Here is a 19,511-nt window from a genome sequence, read left to right on the forward strand (position 1 = left end):
GCCTCTGCTCTGCAGTGTGGAGGCGGGAGGAGAGGCTGGGTTTTCGTGGGTGCTTTGAAGTTCAAGCCTCAATGAGCTAATTACAGAGGAGACCTGGAGGGTGTGTGGGAGCAGGGCCTGCGTGGACAGGGTCATGCACGTGGCTCTGGGCGCTTATCCCCGGCCCTGGCCCCGGGAGCTTGCAGGCCTGTGCTCTGTCAAACATGGCCCCTATTCCCGGCCTCCCTCTGCGTCTCCCTGGCCACTGGATGAAACCCTTCGCATGTCACCGGGATTGGGAGCCAGTTGGGAGATTGTCCCTGGACCCCGCGTTGGCCAGCCGGCGTGGGTGTGGCTCTGCGGCCTAGGCCTGCGGAGGAAGCCGTGGAACCCGCGCAGTGCGGCATGGCGTGGCCTTCCTGCTGGCCAGCCCGAGGCCTGGCCACATCGCTGGCCTCCCATGTGTCGTTCCTCTCATGGTGTGGCCGTCGCTCGCTGCCTGACCTGGCCGGGTTACCCCGGTCCCCGGCTCATCCAGGCCTCGGCGCCCGCTCCCCGGCCTTACATCTCAGCGTTGGCCGTGCATTTAGACCCTCCAGGATGTCCTTTTGAAGTTTTTGAATTTTTCTGTTTTTCCAGTCCTGGGCTTGAACTCAGGGCCTGGGCGCTGTCCTGAGCTTCCTTTGCTCAAGGCTAGCCCCCTACCACGTGATCCACAGCTCCACTTCTGGCTTTTTTCTGTGTATGTGCTGCTGGGGAATGGAACCGGGGCTTCGTGCATGCTCGGCAGGCCCTCTACCCTGAGCCACTTCCCGGGCCCCTCTCGTGCTCTTCTCAGTAGCTCGTTTTTGCTCTTGAGTGTTCTTTTGTAACTAGCATTCCTTATTTTGTTTTATACCCTATGAAATAGGATTGCTAGTTTATTGGGAGTGTCCTTCTCTTTGTATAATCCATTTGCTTCAGGTTGACACTTGCACGGAACCGGCCTGTTCTCAGCGTCACCACTGGTTCATCAGAATCAGAATGTCCTCTTGTCTACTTTAGATGCTCCACAAGAGACCTGTCTTCTGTGAGGGGCAGAAGCTCCCTGCTGCTGGCTAGGATGCCTGTTTTTTTTTTTGGTCCGGTTGTGGGGCCTGAACTCTGGGCCTGGGCGCTGTCCCTCAGCTCTTCAGCTCAAGGCTAATGCTCTACATGTGAGCCACAGCGCCACTTCCGGCTTTTTTCTTTTTGCTTATGTGGTGCTGAGGAATCGAACCCAGGACCTCATGCATACAAGGCAAGCGCTCTACCACTGAGCCACCTTCCCAGCTCCTAGGATGCCTGTTTTTTGCTGCCATGGAACTATTAATTTCCACACCCCTCCAGCACAGGGTCTGTCATTCGTCGTTGCTGGGGGGTATTATGAGACAATTCCTGGCTTTACTTTTTTTTTTTTGTCGGTCGTGGGGCTTGAACTCTGGGCCTGGGCGCTGTCCCTGCGCCTTTCAGCTCAAGGCAAGTGCTCTACCACTTGAGCTACAGCACCACTTCTGGTTTTCTAGTGGTTTACTGGAGATAAGAGTTTCGTGCCCGGAATGGCTTTGAACCATGATCCTCAGATCTCAGCCTCCTAAGTAGCTAGGATTACAGGCGTGAGCCACTGGCTCCCAGCCCTGGCTTTACATTTTAAACAGACTGTGCCCCAGTGCTTCTACTCCATTCCCTCCTGTTGCAGAAGTAGCTGATGCTTCTAGAGCATTCCTTACCCCGCTGGCTCCCGCTTCAGTGTCCTGCTCTTAGTTGTCACCATTCCTCCGCCGGTTCCCAACTCCCCAGCTTTGTTCCCGCTGTGTCCTCTGCTGCACTCCCCGACTGGCTTTGGGCTAAAGAATGTCCCTGGGTAATTTTCCTCTTGACTCAGTAGTTCCACTGATACTCTGTTAATTAGAAATAGGGCAGTACTCCAGAGAAAAGGAATAGATAGAAACTCTAGTGCTCATAGGCTGGGGCAAGAGGACCATGAGTTCAAAGCCGACCTGGGCTCTGTACTGAGAACCTGCCTCCAAAAAGATAAGGAAAACAAATCAGTAAAAACTGAAATCAAAATGAGATATTGTTAATCCCTTTATTCATTTAATTTTAGTTTTGTTATTTCATTTGTCTGTTATGCAGTGCTGGGGATGGAACTCGGTGCCTTTCTAAGCACACACTCTTATCAGCAAGCTGTACTGTCAGCCCCTAAATAAATCCTTTCAAAGAGGCATTACTAAGGTCACACTTGTAATCCTAACTTCTCAGGAGGCTGAATTCTGAGGATCATGGTTTGAAGCCAGCCTGGGCAGGAAAGCCTGTGAGAGTCTTGTCTCCAGGTAACTATCAAAAAGTCAGACGTGAGCCAGGCGCCGGTTGGTCACGCCTGTAATCCTAGCTACTCAGGAGGCTGAGATCTAAGGATCGCGGTTCAAAGCCACCCCGGGCAAGAAAGGCTGTGAAACTCTTATCTCCAATAAACCACCAGAAAACCAGAAGTGGCGCTGTAGCTCAAGTGGTAGAGTGCTTGCCTTGAGATGAAGAGCTGAGGGACAGTGCTCAGGCCCAGAGTTCAAGTCCCACGACTGACAAAAAGAAAAAATAAAGTCAGATGTGGAGCTGTGGCTGAAGTGGTAGAGAGCTAGCTTTGAACAAAAAAGCTCAGGGGCAGTGCCTAGACCCTGCATGCAAGCCTCAGGGCCAGCACAAAAAACAAAAACAAAAAAGAGAGCACTATTAGATGTTAGAGCTAAAACAGTGCATAATTACAGTATGTAAGTGCTTTATTAAGATTAACTACAGCAGAATGGAAATGAAAAGTGCAGTTTCCAAGTTGATAATAGAAGATAAAAGAATTACGGGACATCCAATCAATCCAAAGATGTCAGAAAGAAAAAAACAGATGACCTCAGATAGGGTAGCTGTGTCTCACAAAGATGCCGGGAGAACAAATGGAGGAGCGCGTGTTTAACCTTTTTAAGTCTGCTTCTGGCCTGTGTGGCAGAGGCCAGGGACTTGAAGGAGAGTCCGGGCCAGGGGAGTCGCAGGCTACTGGGTTCACTGCAGTGGGTATGCTCAGACAGACAGACAGCCCTTGTGGGATTCTCGCTGCAGCTTGAAGTGCTGGTGACTGATAATGACAAATCAGGGTGCTCTCTTCATGCTGCCGCTTCTGCCAGCTGGGACAAGAATGGAAAAGCTCTTCAGGGAAAAGGAGGGTGATAACTGCTGTCCATCAACGCAGTGCACGCCCTGTGTTTGGCAGCTGGGGGAAGCAGGCACGCGGTCACCGTCACCGTCACTAGAAGGTGGGCGAATCTGCATGCTGAGGACCGCTATGAGGCTCCTGCCAGGTTAGTACCAGCCACCAGGCAACGAGGCTCGAGCCCAGTGCCACTGCTGCTTTCTGGTGGTTCATTGGAGAGAAGAGTCTCATGAACTTTGCTGCCCAGGCTGGCTTCAAACCACGATCCTCAGATCTCAGTGGCCTGAGTAGCTAGGATTAAAGGCGTGAGCCACCAGCACCCAGTTTTCCCTCCAACACAAGATGTGACTTTTGGTGTGTGTGTGTGTGTGTGTGTGTGTATGTGTGTGTGTATGTGTGTTTTGTGTGTGTGTGTGTGTGGTATGTATGTGTGTGTGTGTATGTGTGTTTTGTGTGTGTGTGTGGTGTGTGTGTGTATGTGTGTGTGTGTATGCATGTGTTTTTTTGTGTGTGTGTGTGTGTGTGTGTGCGCACTGGGCTTGAACTCAGGGCCTCGCACTCTCATTTGGCTTTTTCTGCTCAAGGCTGGTGTGAGCCTCTGGCAGCAGGCAAGATGTGTCATGCTTTAAAAGGAAATCAAAAAACTACCCATATTGACTAACATTGTATTGAAAAGAATGCCAGGTGTGTTAAATTGATCTGTAACCAATTTTTAAAAAAAATTGATTTCAAAATTAGAAAACTAAAATATGTGGAATAAAAATGTTGAAAGAAAAATAAGTTCAGGTATATGGAAAATACAAGATTATGGTATTAATAATTAGAGATGCAGACTTAAAAACCTAACCTTATGACTTTTTTTTTTGTTTGTTTTTTGTTGGTTGTGGGGCTTGAACTCTGGACCTGAGCACTGTCCTTCAGCTCTTCAGCTCAAGGTGAGCGCTTTACCACTTGAGCCACAGCACCACGTCCGGTTTTCTAGTGGTTTATTGAAGATAGAAGTCTCACAGTCTTTCCTGCCCGGCTGGCTTTGAACCGCGATCCTCAGATCTCAGCCTCCTGAGTAGCTAGGATGACAGGCGTGAGCCACCAGCGCCCGGCTCTAACCTGATGACTTGTTAGCAGTTTCTGCCACCTCTTCTGTCGTCAGCTTATAAGTTACACCTGCTGCCCCCATCCCGCGTCTTCACCCTGGCCTTGCCCTGTCCTCCGTTCTCACGGGAGTGCTCTTCGCCCTGCAGTCACAGCAGTCCCCCCTTCTGACCCCATCAGAGAAAGAAAACCTAGAGTTCTTTCACATCCCCGGCCAGGCCCGCCGCCCTGCCCTGTTGTCCCTGCACATCTGGGATTTGTCATATACCTTCCTGGGCAAAGCCTTGGTTCTTGCTCTTAGTTTTCTGTTTGGTCATGGCTCCCCCAAGTACCCAAAATGAGCACAAATGTTAGATTTGGGCCAGAACATGCTGGAACGCAGCAAGAAAGCGTCCAGGGGTCTGTTGACATCGGATGTCTCCATTTTCATCTGCTTTGTGAAGACCCGTGACCTTGACATTAATTTTTTATTCTTTTTGACCTTGAAATTGTTAGTAAGTTTTGGCGCTGAGCAGAGGCTCCGGCCTGCGTGCTGTTTCAGTGGCACTCACACCATTTCAAGCCAGCGTCGTGCTGTCTAGGCGCAGTCTCCTCCTGCGCCACGTGCACTGCCCTCCACGAGGGCAGAACGCCTACGTTTGTAACCTGGCAGGCCCTGGCTCAGGAGCCGGCTGGTCACCTCCTGCTGTTCCCTTCCTGCACTTTCCCTTCTGTCCCTCATGCTGGGTGCAGTGAGCACAGTGCTCGCAGCACGTGTGGACACAGCCTGGCAAGGTCCCGCGCTGTTAACAGAGAGGAGCTTTACAATACCGCTGATTGAGGCGTTCAAAAGTTCCAAATTACAGGCAGAAGAGTAACTGAAAACTACTCTGAGCTGGGCGCCAGTGGCTTCTACCAGTAATCCTAGCTACTCAGGAGGCTGAGCTCTAAGGAGCATGGTTTAAAGCTAGCCCCGGCAGGAAAGTTCATGAGACTCACCAGGTGAACCGCCAGAACACTGGAAATGGTGCTGTAGCTCAAAGGGTAAAGCGCTAGCCTTGAGCAAAAGAGCTTAGGAATAGTGCCCAGGTGCCAAGTTCAAGCCCCACAACTAACAAAACAAACAAAAATTACTCCGAGCTAGTGATTATTGGGTATTAACCACATACTAGACCAGGTTATCTTTGAAGAAAATTGAAAAGTCCTATCCTAATCTGATTCAAGATAATTTTGGATATTTTAATAATTGCAGCAATCAAAATGTAAGTACATGTACAGTTAAACATCTGGGATTACTTTTAGTCTCTACTCAGTTAGCTAAATGAGGAAAACCATAAAAAAAGCCTTCAGGAGCTCTGGGCATGGTAGCGCCTGCCTGTAATCCCAAGCTATCTGGGAGAAGTAGGTAGGAGAATTGGGGTCTGGTTATATTATTTAGGGTCTAACTTGAAATCGCTCATGTTTTTATACACTACTACAAATAGTATTTTCAAAAACTTTTTTCTTTTGCTAATGAGGTTTGACTGAGGACCTCATACGTACTGGGCTGAGGTGCTATCATTAAGGAATGCTCCTACAAATTGTTTTTCTAAATCACAGGAATATCGTATTTGGGGACCTGAAGCTAGTTGAAATAGAGATTCTTTGTAAACCTCCACGCTACTAACATTGTGTTGGTTTTCATGAAGCATGAAATAGTTGAGTTTATGGACACATTGTTTTGTCACTGGGGAGAGATGGATTTTGACTGTCTTTTATTGTACCTGTTTCACTGAGTTCAAACACCAGCACTGCCCCCGGCCCAAGTCAAAAGATGCCAAGAAAAACTGGGCAGCCACATGCAGAAAACTAAAAGTGGACCCCAGCCTATCACCATGCACCAACATCAACTCAAAATGGATTAAAGACCTTAACATTAAACCTGAATCTCTGAAACTACTGCAGGACAGAGTAGGAGAGACACTTGAACTAATAGGCACAGGAAGGAACTTCCTGAACAGAGTCCCAGGGTCACAACAAGTTGGAGAGAGACTCGACAAATGGGACTACCTTAAAATAAAAAGCTTCTGCACAGCTAAATCTATCGCAACTAAGCTAGAAAGACAACCAACTAATTGGGAAAAAATATTTACCAGCAATATATCAGACAAGGGGTTAACATCCTGTATATACAGGGAACTCAAGAAACTAATCCCTCCCAAACCTAACAAACCAATTACTAAATGGGCAAGGGAACTAAAGAGGGACTTCTCAAATGAAGAAATAAAAATGGCAAAGAAACACATGAGGAAATGTTCATCATCCCTGGTGGTGAAGGAAATGCAAATAAAGACAACCCTGAGATACCACCTTACCCCAGTCAGAATGTCCCACATCCACAAATCAGCCAACGACAAATGCTGGAGGGGATGTGGAGAAAGAGGAACCCTATTACACTGCTGGTGGGAATGTACACTTATACAACCACTTTGGAAAGCAGTCTGGAGGGTCCTTAGAAAGCTAAAGATTGACCTCCCTTACGACCCAGTCATACCACTTCTAGGCATCTACCCTGAACAACAGGAACCAATATACAAGGACACGTGCACCTCCATGTTTATTGCAGCACTGTTCGCAATAGCTAGGATATGGAAACAACCCAGATGCCCCACCACAGATGAATGGATCCAAAAATTGTGGTATCTATACACAATGGAATATTATGCAGCCATTAGAAATGACAAAATAATGGCATTTGCAGGGAAATGGATGGAGCTAGAAGGAATCATGTTGAGCGAGGTAAGCCAAGAACGAAGAGACAAACGGTACATGGTCTCCCTGATAAGTGGATGCTAAATCCAAAAGGTTAGGTGATACGACAAAACTAACAGGACTTAAGAAACAAAGAACTCCCGCTCATCTGGTTGAACCACTACTAAATATCCCCATGCTGCTGATCACAAATATGGTATATAACATGTGAACACTGTTATATATTACAGACTGTGGTAGACAATTTGCTCCAGGGAAGTTAGAATGAACTTGTGACTTTGAAATTATGTAATCACTTAATCACAATCAAAAAAAAAAAAAAAAGAACCTCGGGGAAGGGAGGGAGGGAGGGGATGGTAGGGGGAAAACAATGGAGGGGGTAACAATGTTCAAGAGGAAGTGTACTCATTACCTCACTCATGTAACTGTAACCCTCTGTATAGTGTCTTTACAATAAAAAAAAAAAAAAAAAGATGCCAAGAAATGTGGAGGATATGGAAAGAAAGGAACTCTACACCAGTGGTGGGAGTGTAAGTCAGTAGAGCTGTTACAGAAAAAGTGGTGGATCCTCAGAGCACTAAGGCCAGAACTGTCGCTGGATCCCAGCCCCACCTCTGAGCATACAGAGCCCCAAAGGAAGTGGAATTGAACCCATCTGTACCGCCATGCTCACCGCAGTGCTATTCACAGTAACCGAAACATGGCAACATCATCACTGTCTGTCAGTGGATGACTAGATGAGGAGAGTGTGGCACACATCTGGAATGTTCCTCAGCCTCCAGACAACACAGACAAGCCTGAAGCACATCACATGAAGGGAAGGCAGGCCGACGTGCATCCAGCTCAAAGCCAGCCCAGGCAGGGAAGTCTGTGAGACTCTTATCTCCAGTTAACCACCAAAAAAAGAAGCCAGAAATGGAGCTGTGGCTCAAGTGGTAGAGTGCTAGCCTTGAGCACAAAAGCTCCGGGACAGTGCTTGGAGTTCAAGCCCCAGGACTGGCATAAAAACATAAACAAACAAACAAAAAAGTTAAAACAAAGTGAGAAAATGGGTAGGGTATGTGAGTTCTTTACTTTTGTAAACCCAAATGATCTTAAAATTAATGTTATTTAAATATAAAATCTTACAGAATCGTGTCTGGTCCTAATAAATGCGATTACGTTGAGATACCATGTGTGTACAACCTGCGTGTGAAGATCAGGCGGGGTGTGACCGGCAGAGGGCAGTGTTGGGTCACATTCTTGCCAATTCGGAAGTAGACGTAGTTTCCTTTTCACTGTAAGACCGCTATTTGTACTCATTTTTCTTTTAATTTTTTTAAACCCAAAAGGAACATTGGGGTTAACTGGCAGTCTTTTTGCGGTGTGTTAGTTTTGTTTAGAAGGATTTGTTAAGTGGGGAGAACATGCAGTTTTCACCTCTCCCTGGGCTGGTGGAAGGCGCAGGCAGTGTGTGTGTGTGTGTGTGTGTGTGTGTGTGTGTGTGTGTGTGTGTGTGTGTGGTGAGCACCGTCTGTGTCCCCGGCAGTCTTCGTGATGGTCTTGCTGCGGGGCTGAGCTTGGACAGGCCGGGAACGGTGGGGGACTGGAGGACTGGAAGACTGGGGAGCGTGAGGAGGGCTGGGCCTTGTAAGCGTGGCAGACAGGGAAGGAACCCTCTGGAGGGTTCTGGAGCAGATCTCCAGGGGCATCAGGATGGGCACGTTAAGATTATTGCTCCACAGGTAACGGAGCATTGTCTTTTCTTTTTGTTGGCGAAACCGGGGTTTGAGTTGAGGACCTCCTGCACTGGGCTATGCCGTGCAGAGGGGTTGTGATCCCACGGGCAAGGAGGCGAGCGCATTTCTTACCAGGCATTGTTGCCCCCCCTGTCTTTCCCCCCTGTCTTTTTCTGCATGGGTTGCTCTAGCCTTTAAGAGACTCTTGGAGCTGGGAACTGCTCACACATTACCAGAGACAACTGGACGTGGCGCCTGGAGTTCATTGGAGACAATTGTCATAGGCTCAAAAATTTCCGGGACATTCTGCCTTTAGGTGGCTGCATTTCTGCTGAGGGCAGGGCCAGGCGCCGGCCTGGTAGAAACATTGCAGTGAGCTGTCGCTTGGACGAGTGTGTTTCTCCCAGTCAGCGGCTGCCTAGATTTCTTATTTTCAGTCCACACAATGAGTCTTTGGAGGCCCATCTCTTGCATTGGGATCTATGAGCTTGAAGAGGATCTTCAGCAGGGACTGGAAAGTTCCTAGCAACCCACGAACAGCCTGTCGTGAAGGCGGCGGCCCCGGGCTGTGTTGGGTGCTCACAGCGTACCGGTGCTGGCTTCGTTGCTTCTCCTCACTGGGCTGGAACACAGCCCCGCCCCAGCGTGCCACCGCTGTCTTACAGGGGTTTGAGGTCCAGTGTGCTTACGAGGCTGTGTTCTGCCGTGGGGAGAGGTGACACGGCCACGGGTGCCAGTCACGGTCTGGGGACACGTCTGCCCTGCCCCCTAACCATCCTGTGCAGCGCTATCTCTGCCCGCAGCCCCCACTGCAGCCCCCCCCCCCCCACAATCCACATGTCCATTGACCCACAGGGACTTCGGCGGTTCTCAGGGGACCCACCAAAGTCAACCAGAGCCGTGGCCATGGGTGAGGAGGCCCCGCACACGAGGTCCGGGCTGCCCAGCCGCCTCCTGCTCCTCTGGCTGCCTCCCCTGACCCTGGGCCCCGGGCCCGGTGGGGACTGGGGACGACGGGACGTCTCTTCCCTGCTGCTTGCGCACGCCTGCTACTCACCCGGAGCAGTGGGCTCAGGCCGCTGCCTCGTGACCTCCCGGTCCGGAGGTTACCCCCTGTGCACACCTGTGGAGCCACACGCCACACACTGCTGCACACGGCCGCACACTGCTGCACACTGCCACACACTGCCGCACACTGCTGCACACTGCTGCACACCGCTGCACACTGCCGCACACCGCCGCATACCGCCACACACTGCTGCACACCGCCGCACACCGCCGCACACTGCTGCACACTGCCGCACACTGCTGCACACTGCCGCACACCGCCGCACACCGCCACACACTGCTGCACACTGCCACACACCGCCGCATACCGCCCCACACTGCTGCACACTGCCACACACCGCCGCACACTGCTGCACACTGCCGCACACTGCTTCACACTGCTGCACACTGCTGCACACTGCCGCACACCGCTGCACACTACTGCACACTGCTTCACACTGCTGCACACTGCTGTACACTGCCGCACACTGCTGCACACTGCCACACACTGCCGCATACCGCCCTACACTGCTGCACACCGCCACATACCGCCCCACACTGCTGCACACGGCCGTACACCGCCTCACACCGCCGCACACTGCTGTACACCGTCGCACACCGCTGCATACCGCCGCACACTGCTGCACATTGCCCCACATGGCCGCACACTGCCGCACACCGCCGCATACCACCGACACTGCCGCACACGGCCGCACACTGCCGCACACGGCCATACACTGCCGCACACCGCCACACACCGCTGCACACGGCTGCACACCACCGACACTGCTGCACACTGCTGCACACGGCTGCAGACTGCCGCACACCGCTGCACACTGCCGCACACCGCTGCACACTGCCGCACACCGCTGCACACTGCCGCACGTGCGTACTGTCATGATGCGCCCAGGAGCGCACCCGGGTAGACGGAGGCAGGAGGATCTAGCGCTCAAGGCCAGCCTGCGCTGCAAGGCCAGACCCTGGGTCAAGAAAGCAAGAAAGCAAGGCAGCGCGGCCGGTGCTTGGTGACGGTGGTCTCCCAGCGGAAGGCTGCGCAGGCGGGGCTCTGGTCACAGCCCTGCAGCCCGGCAGCGGCCGCAGAGCTCGGTGCCTCTGCGCCCTGAGGGACATTTTCCCTTTGCTGTGCAGGTGGAGGAGGAAGAGCCCACCGGATACATTCGCTTCGAGAAGTTTCTTCCTGTGATGACCAAAGTACTTCTGGAGAGAAGGTCAGTAGAGCGTGACTAGCGTTGCGTTAACTTTATGTGTTTGTTTAGCGTGTGATGTTGTGGGCTGACGCCTGGACCCAGCCTGCCGGGCAGGTTCGAGCCCACACGAGCCAAGTCCCTGCCTGAGAATGACGTTAATTCCAGAACACTTGACTTTTCTTTTTGTGTTTTACGTGACCACTGAATGTTAATGAAGCTTCCTCTGAATCACCAGTAGTGTGTGCCTAGAAGTATCAGCCACATTGCTAGTGCGCTAAGCAAAGCACCACTAAAGGACAAAGAAGCCACAAAGTAAGGAAGACAACAACATTGTAACTGTCTCTGTTGTGAATGACTGTGTGTATATGAAACAGTTAATCCTGGCTGGGCGGAGTGTCACAGACCTGTAACACCAGCGCCCGGGAGGCGGGGCAGGAGGGTCAAGAGCTGGAGTTCTGGAAGTCCAGGGCAGGGGCGCACCGGGAAGAAAGGGTAGGTGAAAGCAGCCGTCAGGTTCAATGCGTGTGTATGAAAATGGACTGAGGTAAATTGAGGGGAGGGGTGAGGTAGGGCGAGATTGGGGGGAAGGATGAAAGAGTACAGCTGATTAAGGATAATTCAAAGAATTCCAAAATAAACAGCTGACTTTGATCTTTAAAGCAAATGTAGAGTAGCTTACCAAATTTGATAGGATAGGTTTTTTAAATATGTAAATTGGTTTCTGTAATGATAATTAAAAATACTAATTGAATAGGTGTGGTGGCTTATGCCCATAAGCCAACTACCCTGGAGGTGGAGATCTAGAGGATTGCAGTCCAGGCCAGCCTGGGAAAAGAGTTAGTGAACTCCCAGCCAATAAACTGGGTGTGGACGCATGGCCGGGCCCCTGGGCTACAGCAGAGGTGCGAACTGGAGAACTGAGCTCCGGGCCTGCCTGAGCCAACAGTCAGACCTTGCGCAACCCTAAACCAAAGCATTAAAAATGAAGAAAAAGACTGGGAAGGTGGCTCAGTGGTAGAGCGCTTGCCTTGCATGCATGAGGCCCTGGGTTTGATTCCTCAGCACCACAAAAGCAGAAAAAAAAAAAGCTGGAAGTGGCGCTGTGGCTCAAGTGGTAGAGCACTAGCCTTGAGCTGAAGAGCTGAGGGACAGCGCCCAGGCCCAGAGTTCAGGCCCCACGACCAGACCCCCCCCCAAAAAAAAAATAATAGAAAGAAAATAAAGCTAGTATGTAACAGCAGACCTGCCAGGGATTGCATGGGAGAAAGTTCCAGAAGCGTCATGGCTCGGCGTGCTGGCGGCTTTCGTTTTGTCCCCTGTGGTCACTTGTTCGTCCAGACGGGCTCCCCGCGGCGGCACTGATGCCTTGTGTTGCGAAATTACAGATACAGACCTGTCCCCGAGGACGTCCTCCTTCGAGCTTTTGAGGTGCGTGAGCTCCAGATTATTTGTGTGTGTGAGTAAATCCATCATGTGGAACTTACTCGCCAAGTAAAATGTACAACGTCTGCTTTTCCTTAGGCTTTAGATACAGCTAAACGCGGATTTCTTACTAGGGAAGAGCTGATCAAGCATATGACTGAAGAAGGTAAGAGTGCTTTCTTCCTTTCAGCTGTAAGGAAGGCTTCTGTTAGGGATTCATAATTTTTATCAACAATAAATTATCAAGCACATGATTAATCATAATGTATTCAATGTTCCTATTTGGTTGTGGGGTGGTTATTTGGTGGGGGTTAAAAGGACAGGGGTAGAGAAAACAAAATGACAGGAGTAGGTTAAATGCAGATTCAGTGTATAATGATGTACAATGTACAATGATGTAAATTACAGCCAGCCCTGTCATCAGTGTTTCTACCTAGAAAACATGACCATCAGTCAGAATAAATCAATGCCTTTATTAGATTGGAAATTTGAATTGGAGTATGTAACACCCCTTTTTTCCTCCCTCCCCGCTTCCTTCCTTTGCTGTTATCAGGACTTGAGCTCACCAGGGCTATGCTCTGGCTTAGCTGGCCTCTAGTCCAGGGCTTTTACTGCATGGGTCCTGGCTGGCTTCAAATGATGAGCCTCAGATCTCAGCGTCCTGAGTAACTAAGATTACAGGTGTGAGCCACCAGTGCTTGCCTACAATTCCCTTTTAAGAGCTTTTTAGTTGATAAAGTTACAGATAATATAACCCCAACTGAATGTGAATTTACACAATTTGATTTTTCTGCTAGTGAAACCACATATATTAGCTTTGAACGTAGGTCTCACACACACACACACACACACACACACACACACACACACACACACAGGGGAGCTCACATTTCCTTTAGGATTTCTCCCTACCGAGGTCACTGTGCCCCTCCTGACTCTCCGAGGCCCTTGGCACTGTCTGGAAACCATTCTTATCTTGGTCACCTCCTCCATTCTCACGCAAAGAGAAGAGGCTGTTGCCAGGAAATGGTGGCTCACACCTGTAATCCTACTCCGGAGGGTGAGATCTGAGGGTCATGATCAAAGCCAGCCCAGACAGGCAAGTCCGTGAGACTCTTATCTCCAGTGAACCAGCAGAAAACGGGAAGTGGTGCTCTGGTTCCAGTGGTAGAACCCTAGCCTTAAGCTGCAGAGCTGAGGGACAATGCCCAGGCCCAGAGTTCAAGCCCCAAGACTGACGAGAGCGAGAGTGAGTGAGTGAGAGAGAGAGAGAGAGAAAGAGAGAGAGAGAGAGAGAGAGAGAGAGAGAGAGGCTGAATCTCCCGTGTCTGGTGCCTGGCTCACAGAGAGCCCTGAGTGAGAAGGCCTGATCATGTGACAGCAGCTCACAAGTGCCAGCAGTTCTGTGGGGAGGCCAGGCCTGCAGCACATGGCCACCTGGTTTGACCACTGGGACTTGATGTGCCCGTCGGAGGAGGAAGGAGCCAGGATGACGGGGACCCCAGCGGCCGTGCAGGAATACCTAGGACAATGTGAAGATGAGCGTAGGGAGGAACTTGGATGGGAGTGCATGACTTGCAAAACTCGAGCCTCTTCGTCCCAAGGATTAAAGGAAGTAGATGGTAGATTGTATTAGGCAACACAGCCCAAATAGTTGTGTTGAACTAATATCCTGTGCCTACGTATGCTAAGTGTTTATGAGCACAGTGGTAGTGAAATCTCCCTTTGTCAGTGTTATTGGGGAAGCCAAACTAACAAACAAACTAGTCAGAAGATCAACGCAGGCTGGACTGCCTGGAAAGCCTGGCCCTGGAGGCTCTCAGAGGAACTAGTTTTCCCTGAGAAGGCAGAATGTTTGTGGGGGGTAGGGGGGGCTGTTGAAGGCAGGGCTCAATAATCTAATGTGGTATAGAACCTTACATGCTGTTGGTTTCAACCAGTAAATGCAGCAGATGATCAGTGAAGGATACATGCATGAATGCGTGTGTGCTTGGCTGAAAAGTGAATGAGAGGCCGAAGCCATGCAGCCGGGAAAGCAGCACAAACAAGCCTGAGAGGCGGCTCGGAACTCGGGCTCAGCAGTCTGCGTGGCAGGCGGGAGCCAGAGGAGGTGGACTTACTGGGGTGACTTGTGCAGGCCTGGGTGCAGGAGTCTGGGCTTCCTCCGGTGGCAGTGGAGAAGCGTAGTAGGGTTTTGAGGTGAGTCCCATGGTCGGGAGGGGCTGTGGGAAAGTATTCTGCGGGTTGTTTGTTAGACTACTGAGAGAGGTTCAACCAGGGGTGACTTCAGCATTCTGAAGAAGCCCTAATCAGGAGGGATTGAACAATGGGGCTCACAGGGGGACTCATGCCACGGTGAGTAACCGAGGGACAAAGACAGACAGCCAATAAGAAGCATTGTCCTGGGTGGCGGTGACACCACACCTAACCGCATGCCGAAGGTGCAGCTGCGATTCCCAGGGTGGAGCCGCGCCAGCCTGTCCCAGACGCGCCTTTACCCACAGCTCCCGGCATTCCCAGGCCCGGGGCCGACTGTCTCTGGACTGAGCAGAGAATGAGTATTTGTAGGTGAGAATAGATGTGGTTACAATGACTCAGTCAGCAAATACACTTCAACATCTTCCAGGTATCTGAGCTACTTTGATAGGGATACAGAGGTTAGACAGTACTATGCAGATGTTAGGTTTAATGATTATTATTAGAGGTCCGTGTGTAATGCTCTTGATGAGTGCAGGGACTCGGTTGCTTAGGAGTTAGTGCTCATAGCCTCAGAGCACAATCTGTTCACAATACCCACAGAGCACCAGGCGTGTAAGTTTGAGACTGAATATGCTTTCCAATGCCCAGGAAGTCATCGGATACACACGCTCGTCACACAGCACGGCGTTCCTGCGCAGCCGAGTCTGCGCGGGGCAGGGATGGGAGTGTCACACGGTAATTTAGCAGCTGGGAGGCTCTCAGAACAATTTTTAAACAAATGCTCACATGTTGCCATCTGTGTGTCAGGCGCTTCTGGGTGCTGCTCAAAACCAGACAGGTTTCCTGCTGGCTGTGGCCAGCATTTGTGTCAGTCTTCTTTGTGTTGCTGTGACAAAATACTAAGGTCATGAGCACAGAGGTGGAAAGGTTAACTGTGGCGTTCGGCCCGTGTCTCTCACCTGATTCCCTGGACGTGGGCTCACGCACAGCATCTGTGCTGGACCACAGCTGCTCCTCTTATGGAGGCCAGGGAGCAGAGGGGAGGTGGGACAAAGATGCCTGTCCGGGTCACGCCCCCTGGCCTGCTTCCTCTAACTGGTTGGCTGGGCCCCACCCAATGGCAGCCCATGCCATTGGATTGATCCATCAGTGGACAAATCCACCACTGCACTTAGTGTCCTGGCCTGCCAGGTGTGCCCTTGCCCTCCCCCACCCCATCTCTGAACAGGGCTCTCTTCAGGAACACTGCAAACCTAAGCCATGGCTGCCTTCCCTGCATCTTCATTGAACAGGCAGGCGGCAGAGCAGCGGCTGGCTGGCCTGAGCACCTGATGCGGCGTCTCTGAGAGTCCTGGCCCCGGAGCCTGCGCCCTCACCAGGACGTGATTCCCACCCATTGGTGGGAGGCAGCAGGGCTGCCGGGAGCAAGGCCTTGTTCTGAGCAGTGGGGTGCGGTGCTCTGCCCAGGCCTAGATGCTGGTGAAAGGTTAAAGTTTGAGGCAGCAACTACCACGTGCTGCTTGTTTCTGTCTAGCAAAGCAACGCGTGGTGATAATCAAAACACTGGTTGACTGTGTGCCTATATAAGACCTACAAATCCTGAGCTCAGGGTGCTCCTCCTGGGCGCCGCTGTGTCAGAGTGTAGGACCAGGCCTGAGCTGCAGCCCGTTTAAATAAAACAGCTGTAGAGTCTGACTCTCAGTGGTCTTCTTGTGGGGGGCGGTCCTGCGACCTTGGCATTACACTGGCATTCTGGCCCTGGCCTCCTCAGATTTTCTGTCCAACTTTTACTTCAGTTGGTCCAACCTGGGCCACACTGCAACAAGGAGGAATTTTGTGGTTGTTGTTTGTGTGTGCGTGTGTGTGCATGTGTGTGTGTGTGTGTGTCTTGAACTCAGCACCTGGGTACTAGCCCCAAGCTTTTGTGTGTAAGGCTAGCACTGTACCACTTGAGCCGCAGCTCCTCTTCTGGCTTTTATGCTGGTTAATTGTCCCTAAGAGCCTCACAGAGGGCTGGGAAGATGGCTCAGTGGTAGAGCGCGTGCCTTGCATGCCTGAGGCCCTGGGTTCGATTTCTCAGCACCACATAAGCAAAAGGAAAAAAGCCGGAAGTGGCGCTGTGGCTCAAGTGGTAGAGCGCTAGCCTTGAGCTGAAGAGCTGAGGGACAGCGCCCAGGCCCAGAGTTCAGGCCCCACAACCGGACCCAAAAAAAAAAAAAAAAGAGCCTCACAGACTTTCCTGCCTAGGCTGGCTTTTTACTGGGATCCTCAGATCTCAACTTCCTGATTAGCTGTGGGTGCCTGGCCAAAGAGGAGGTATTTTTGTTTTTTATTTTAGGTATGTCATGGGGCTTGAACTCTGGCCTGGGCGCTGTCCCTCAGCTCTTCAGCTCAAGGCTAGCGCTCTACCACTTGAGCATCAGCCCCACTTCCCGTTTTCTGGTGGTTTGTTGGAGATAAGAGTCTCACGGACTTTCCTGGCTGGGCTGGCTCTGCACCGTGATCCTCAGTTCTCAGCCTCCTGAGTAGCTAGGATGATAGGCGTGAGCCACTGGTGCCTGGCAAGGGGGAGCTTTTACAGGGCTGAGGAGTGGCTTCTGTCTGTGGGTTTAGCTGTGCCACCTGGTAGCCAGACCTGCTGAGGAGTTCTTCAGAGATGTCATGATCACAGAGGCGTCCATGGCCTGCTCTTCAGTGATTTTTCATGGTAAACATTCAGTCATCTCTCCATACCTCTGCCGAACATAGTAATAGACTCCCTGTGAGGCTGGGGCTTTGCATTAATCTTTCAACAATTCAATCCCTTTCATTTACATAAACAGCTTTCCTCATGAAGTGTTTATTTCCCCTGCTGCTTTGACCACAGTGCTGGATTCAGTAGGTTTCTTGGTTTATGATGGTGCAGGGAAAAATCAGTCCACAACCCGCCAGAATGTGCACAGATGTGCTGGCTGCACAGTTCCAGGGGCTCAGGCAGTGGTGGTTGGGCTCTGAGCTCCATGGCGGCTTGGCCATTGGGTAGGAGGAGAAAAGAAAGCCTGAGACGATGATGAATGGTAAACCACCCTCTGTCTCCCTCAGGTGAGCCCTTTTCTCAAGAGGAAATGGAGGAAATGCTGTCGGCTGCAATTGATCCGGACTCCAATTCAATGAACTACAAGGACTACATAACAATGATGGTGATAGATGAATAGTAAATCTTCTGAAGATTTCAACAGCTGGGCAAAGGGATTGTTGGTCTTTGCTTATCTTACATTTTATATCGTATATAAAATGCTTGGTGATGTAACTGTTCCAAGATTTTTTTTGTTTTTAAATATGATTAGAATAATTTAAAATATGAATTTACTTGGTATGATCAAGCCATATGAAATGACAGATCATTATTTTAAAACAAATCTTAAAATGTTCTAACACTGAAATGGATTGTTTGAAACGATTATTTTGTTGTTCTTTCTTCTCCCTCCCCTCCCCGCCCCTTGCTAACTTCCTGTGCATTTCCACTGGGTTTAATTGTGGCCCTTCCCTGGTGCACTTGCCTACTCCCTGCCTCCAGGTCCCCCAGCGGGTGCACTTCCTCCTGTGTCTTCTTGCCTTTTCCCCATTAGCTCTAAGTTCCACCCATGGGAGAAGACACGGTCATTTGTCTTTTGTGTGTGTGTGTGTGTGTACCAGTTGTGGGTCTTGAGGTCAGGACCTGTGTGCTGTCCCTGAACTCTTTTGCTCAAGGCTAGTGCTCTACTACTTTGAGTCACAGCTTCACTGCTGGTTGTTTGAGTGGTTAATTGGAGTTAAGAGTCTCACAGGGCTGCCTGGGCTGGCGTTGAACTGTGATTCTAGATCTCAGCCTTCTGAGTCGCTAGGATTATAGGTGTGAGCCACTAGTGCCTGGCATGTTATTTGTCTTTTGAGCCTGGTTTGTTTCACTCAACATGATAATTTCCAGTTCTGTCCATTTTCCTACAGGTGGTTTCAGTTTTTCCCAGTTGGTACAATGTTGGCTATGAGTCTGTCATCATATATAACTTTATTATGTTGAGGTAAGTCTCTTGTATTCCTAGTGTCTTCAGGGCTTTTATCATTAAGGCATATTGAATTTTGTTGAAAGCTTTTGGTGCATCTATTAAGATGGTTATATGATTTTTTCTTTATTCTGTTTATGTGCTGTGTTATATTAATAGATTTGCATATGTTGAACTATTCTTGCATTCTTGGACAGAAACCATCTTGATCATGGAGGATGATCTTTTGATGTGCAGTTGAATCAATCTGCAAGTACTTTATTGAGGATTTCTGCATCTGTATTCATCAAAGAAATTGGTTTATAACTTTCTTTCTTTCTTTTTTTTTTTGGGGGGGGGTCTGGTTGTGGGGCCTGAACTCTGGTCCTGGGCGCTGTCCCTCAGCTCTTCAGCTCAAGGCTAGCGCTCTACCACTTGAGCCACAGCACCACTTCCAGCATTTTTCTTTTTTGCTTATGTGGTGCTGAGGAATTGAACCCAGGGCCTCAGGCATGCAAGGCAAGTGCTCTACCACTGAGCCACCTTCCCAGCCCCTATAACTTTCTTTTTTAAAAATTGTTATTATACAGGTGGTATACAGAGGGGCTATAGTTACATGTTTGGTAGTAAGTACATTTCTGTTTGGGTAATGTTCATCCCTTCCCTGACTCTCTCTGTTTTCCCCTTCTGTCTCCACCCCACAAGTTGCATGGCTCATTTTCAACATGGCATCTAGTGACTACCATTGCTGCATTTGTTCACCCTTTGTCCCTCTCTTTCTGTGTATAATTTTCTTTTTAAAAATTGTGTCCTTATAGTATTTGGACTCAGAGTAACACTGGCTTCATAGAATGAATTTGGTAGTGTTCCTCCCTTTTCTATGTTGTGGGAAAGTTTG

The 19,511-nt window shown here is 50.1% G+C and overlaps 1 protein-coding gene across 1 annotated transcript in view; it reads left to right on the forward strand.

The window, feature by feature from the left end:
- The window catches only part of Efcab2 (EF-hand calcium binding domain 2), a 49,748-nt gene extending 31,711 nt beyond the window's left edge, over positions 1–18,037 (forward strand). The window contains exons 4-7 of the mRNA XM_042701246.1: positions 10,933–11,012; positions 12,377–12,419; positions 12,513–12,579; positions 17,694–18,037. Of these exons, the coding sequence (XP_042557180.1) occupies positions 10,933–11,012; positions 12,377–12,419; positions 12,513–12,579; positions 17,694–17,806 (303 nt within the window). The 3' untranslated portion in view covers positions 17,807–18,037. The remainder of the gene's footprint in view (positions 1–10,932; positions 11,013–12,376; positions 12,420–12,512; positions 12,580–17,693) is intronic.
- The last annotated feature ends 1,474 nt before the right edge of the window (positions 18,038–19,511 follow it).

This window comes from Dipodomys spectabilis, unplaced genomic scaffold (genome assembly GCF_019054845.1).
Source record: "Dipodomys spectabilis isolate Male_0828 unplaced genomic scaffold, ASM1905484v1 ptg000288l, whole genome shotgun sequence".
Lineage (NCBI taxonomy): Eukaryota > Metazoa > Chordata > Mammalia > Rodentia > Heteromyidae > Dipodomys > Dipodomys spectabilis.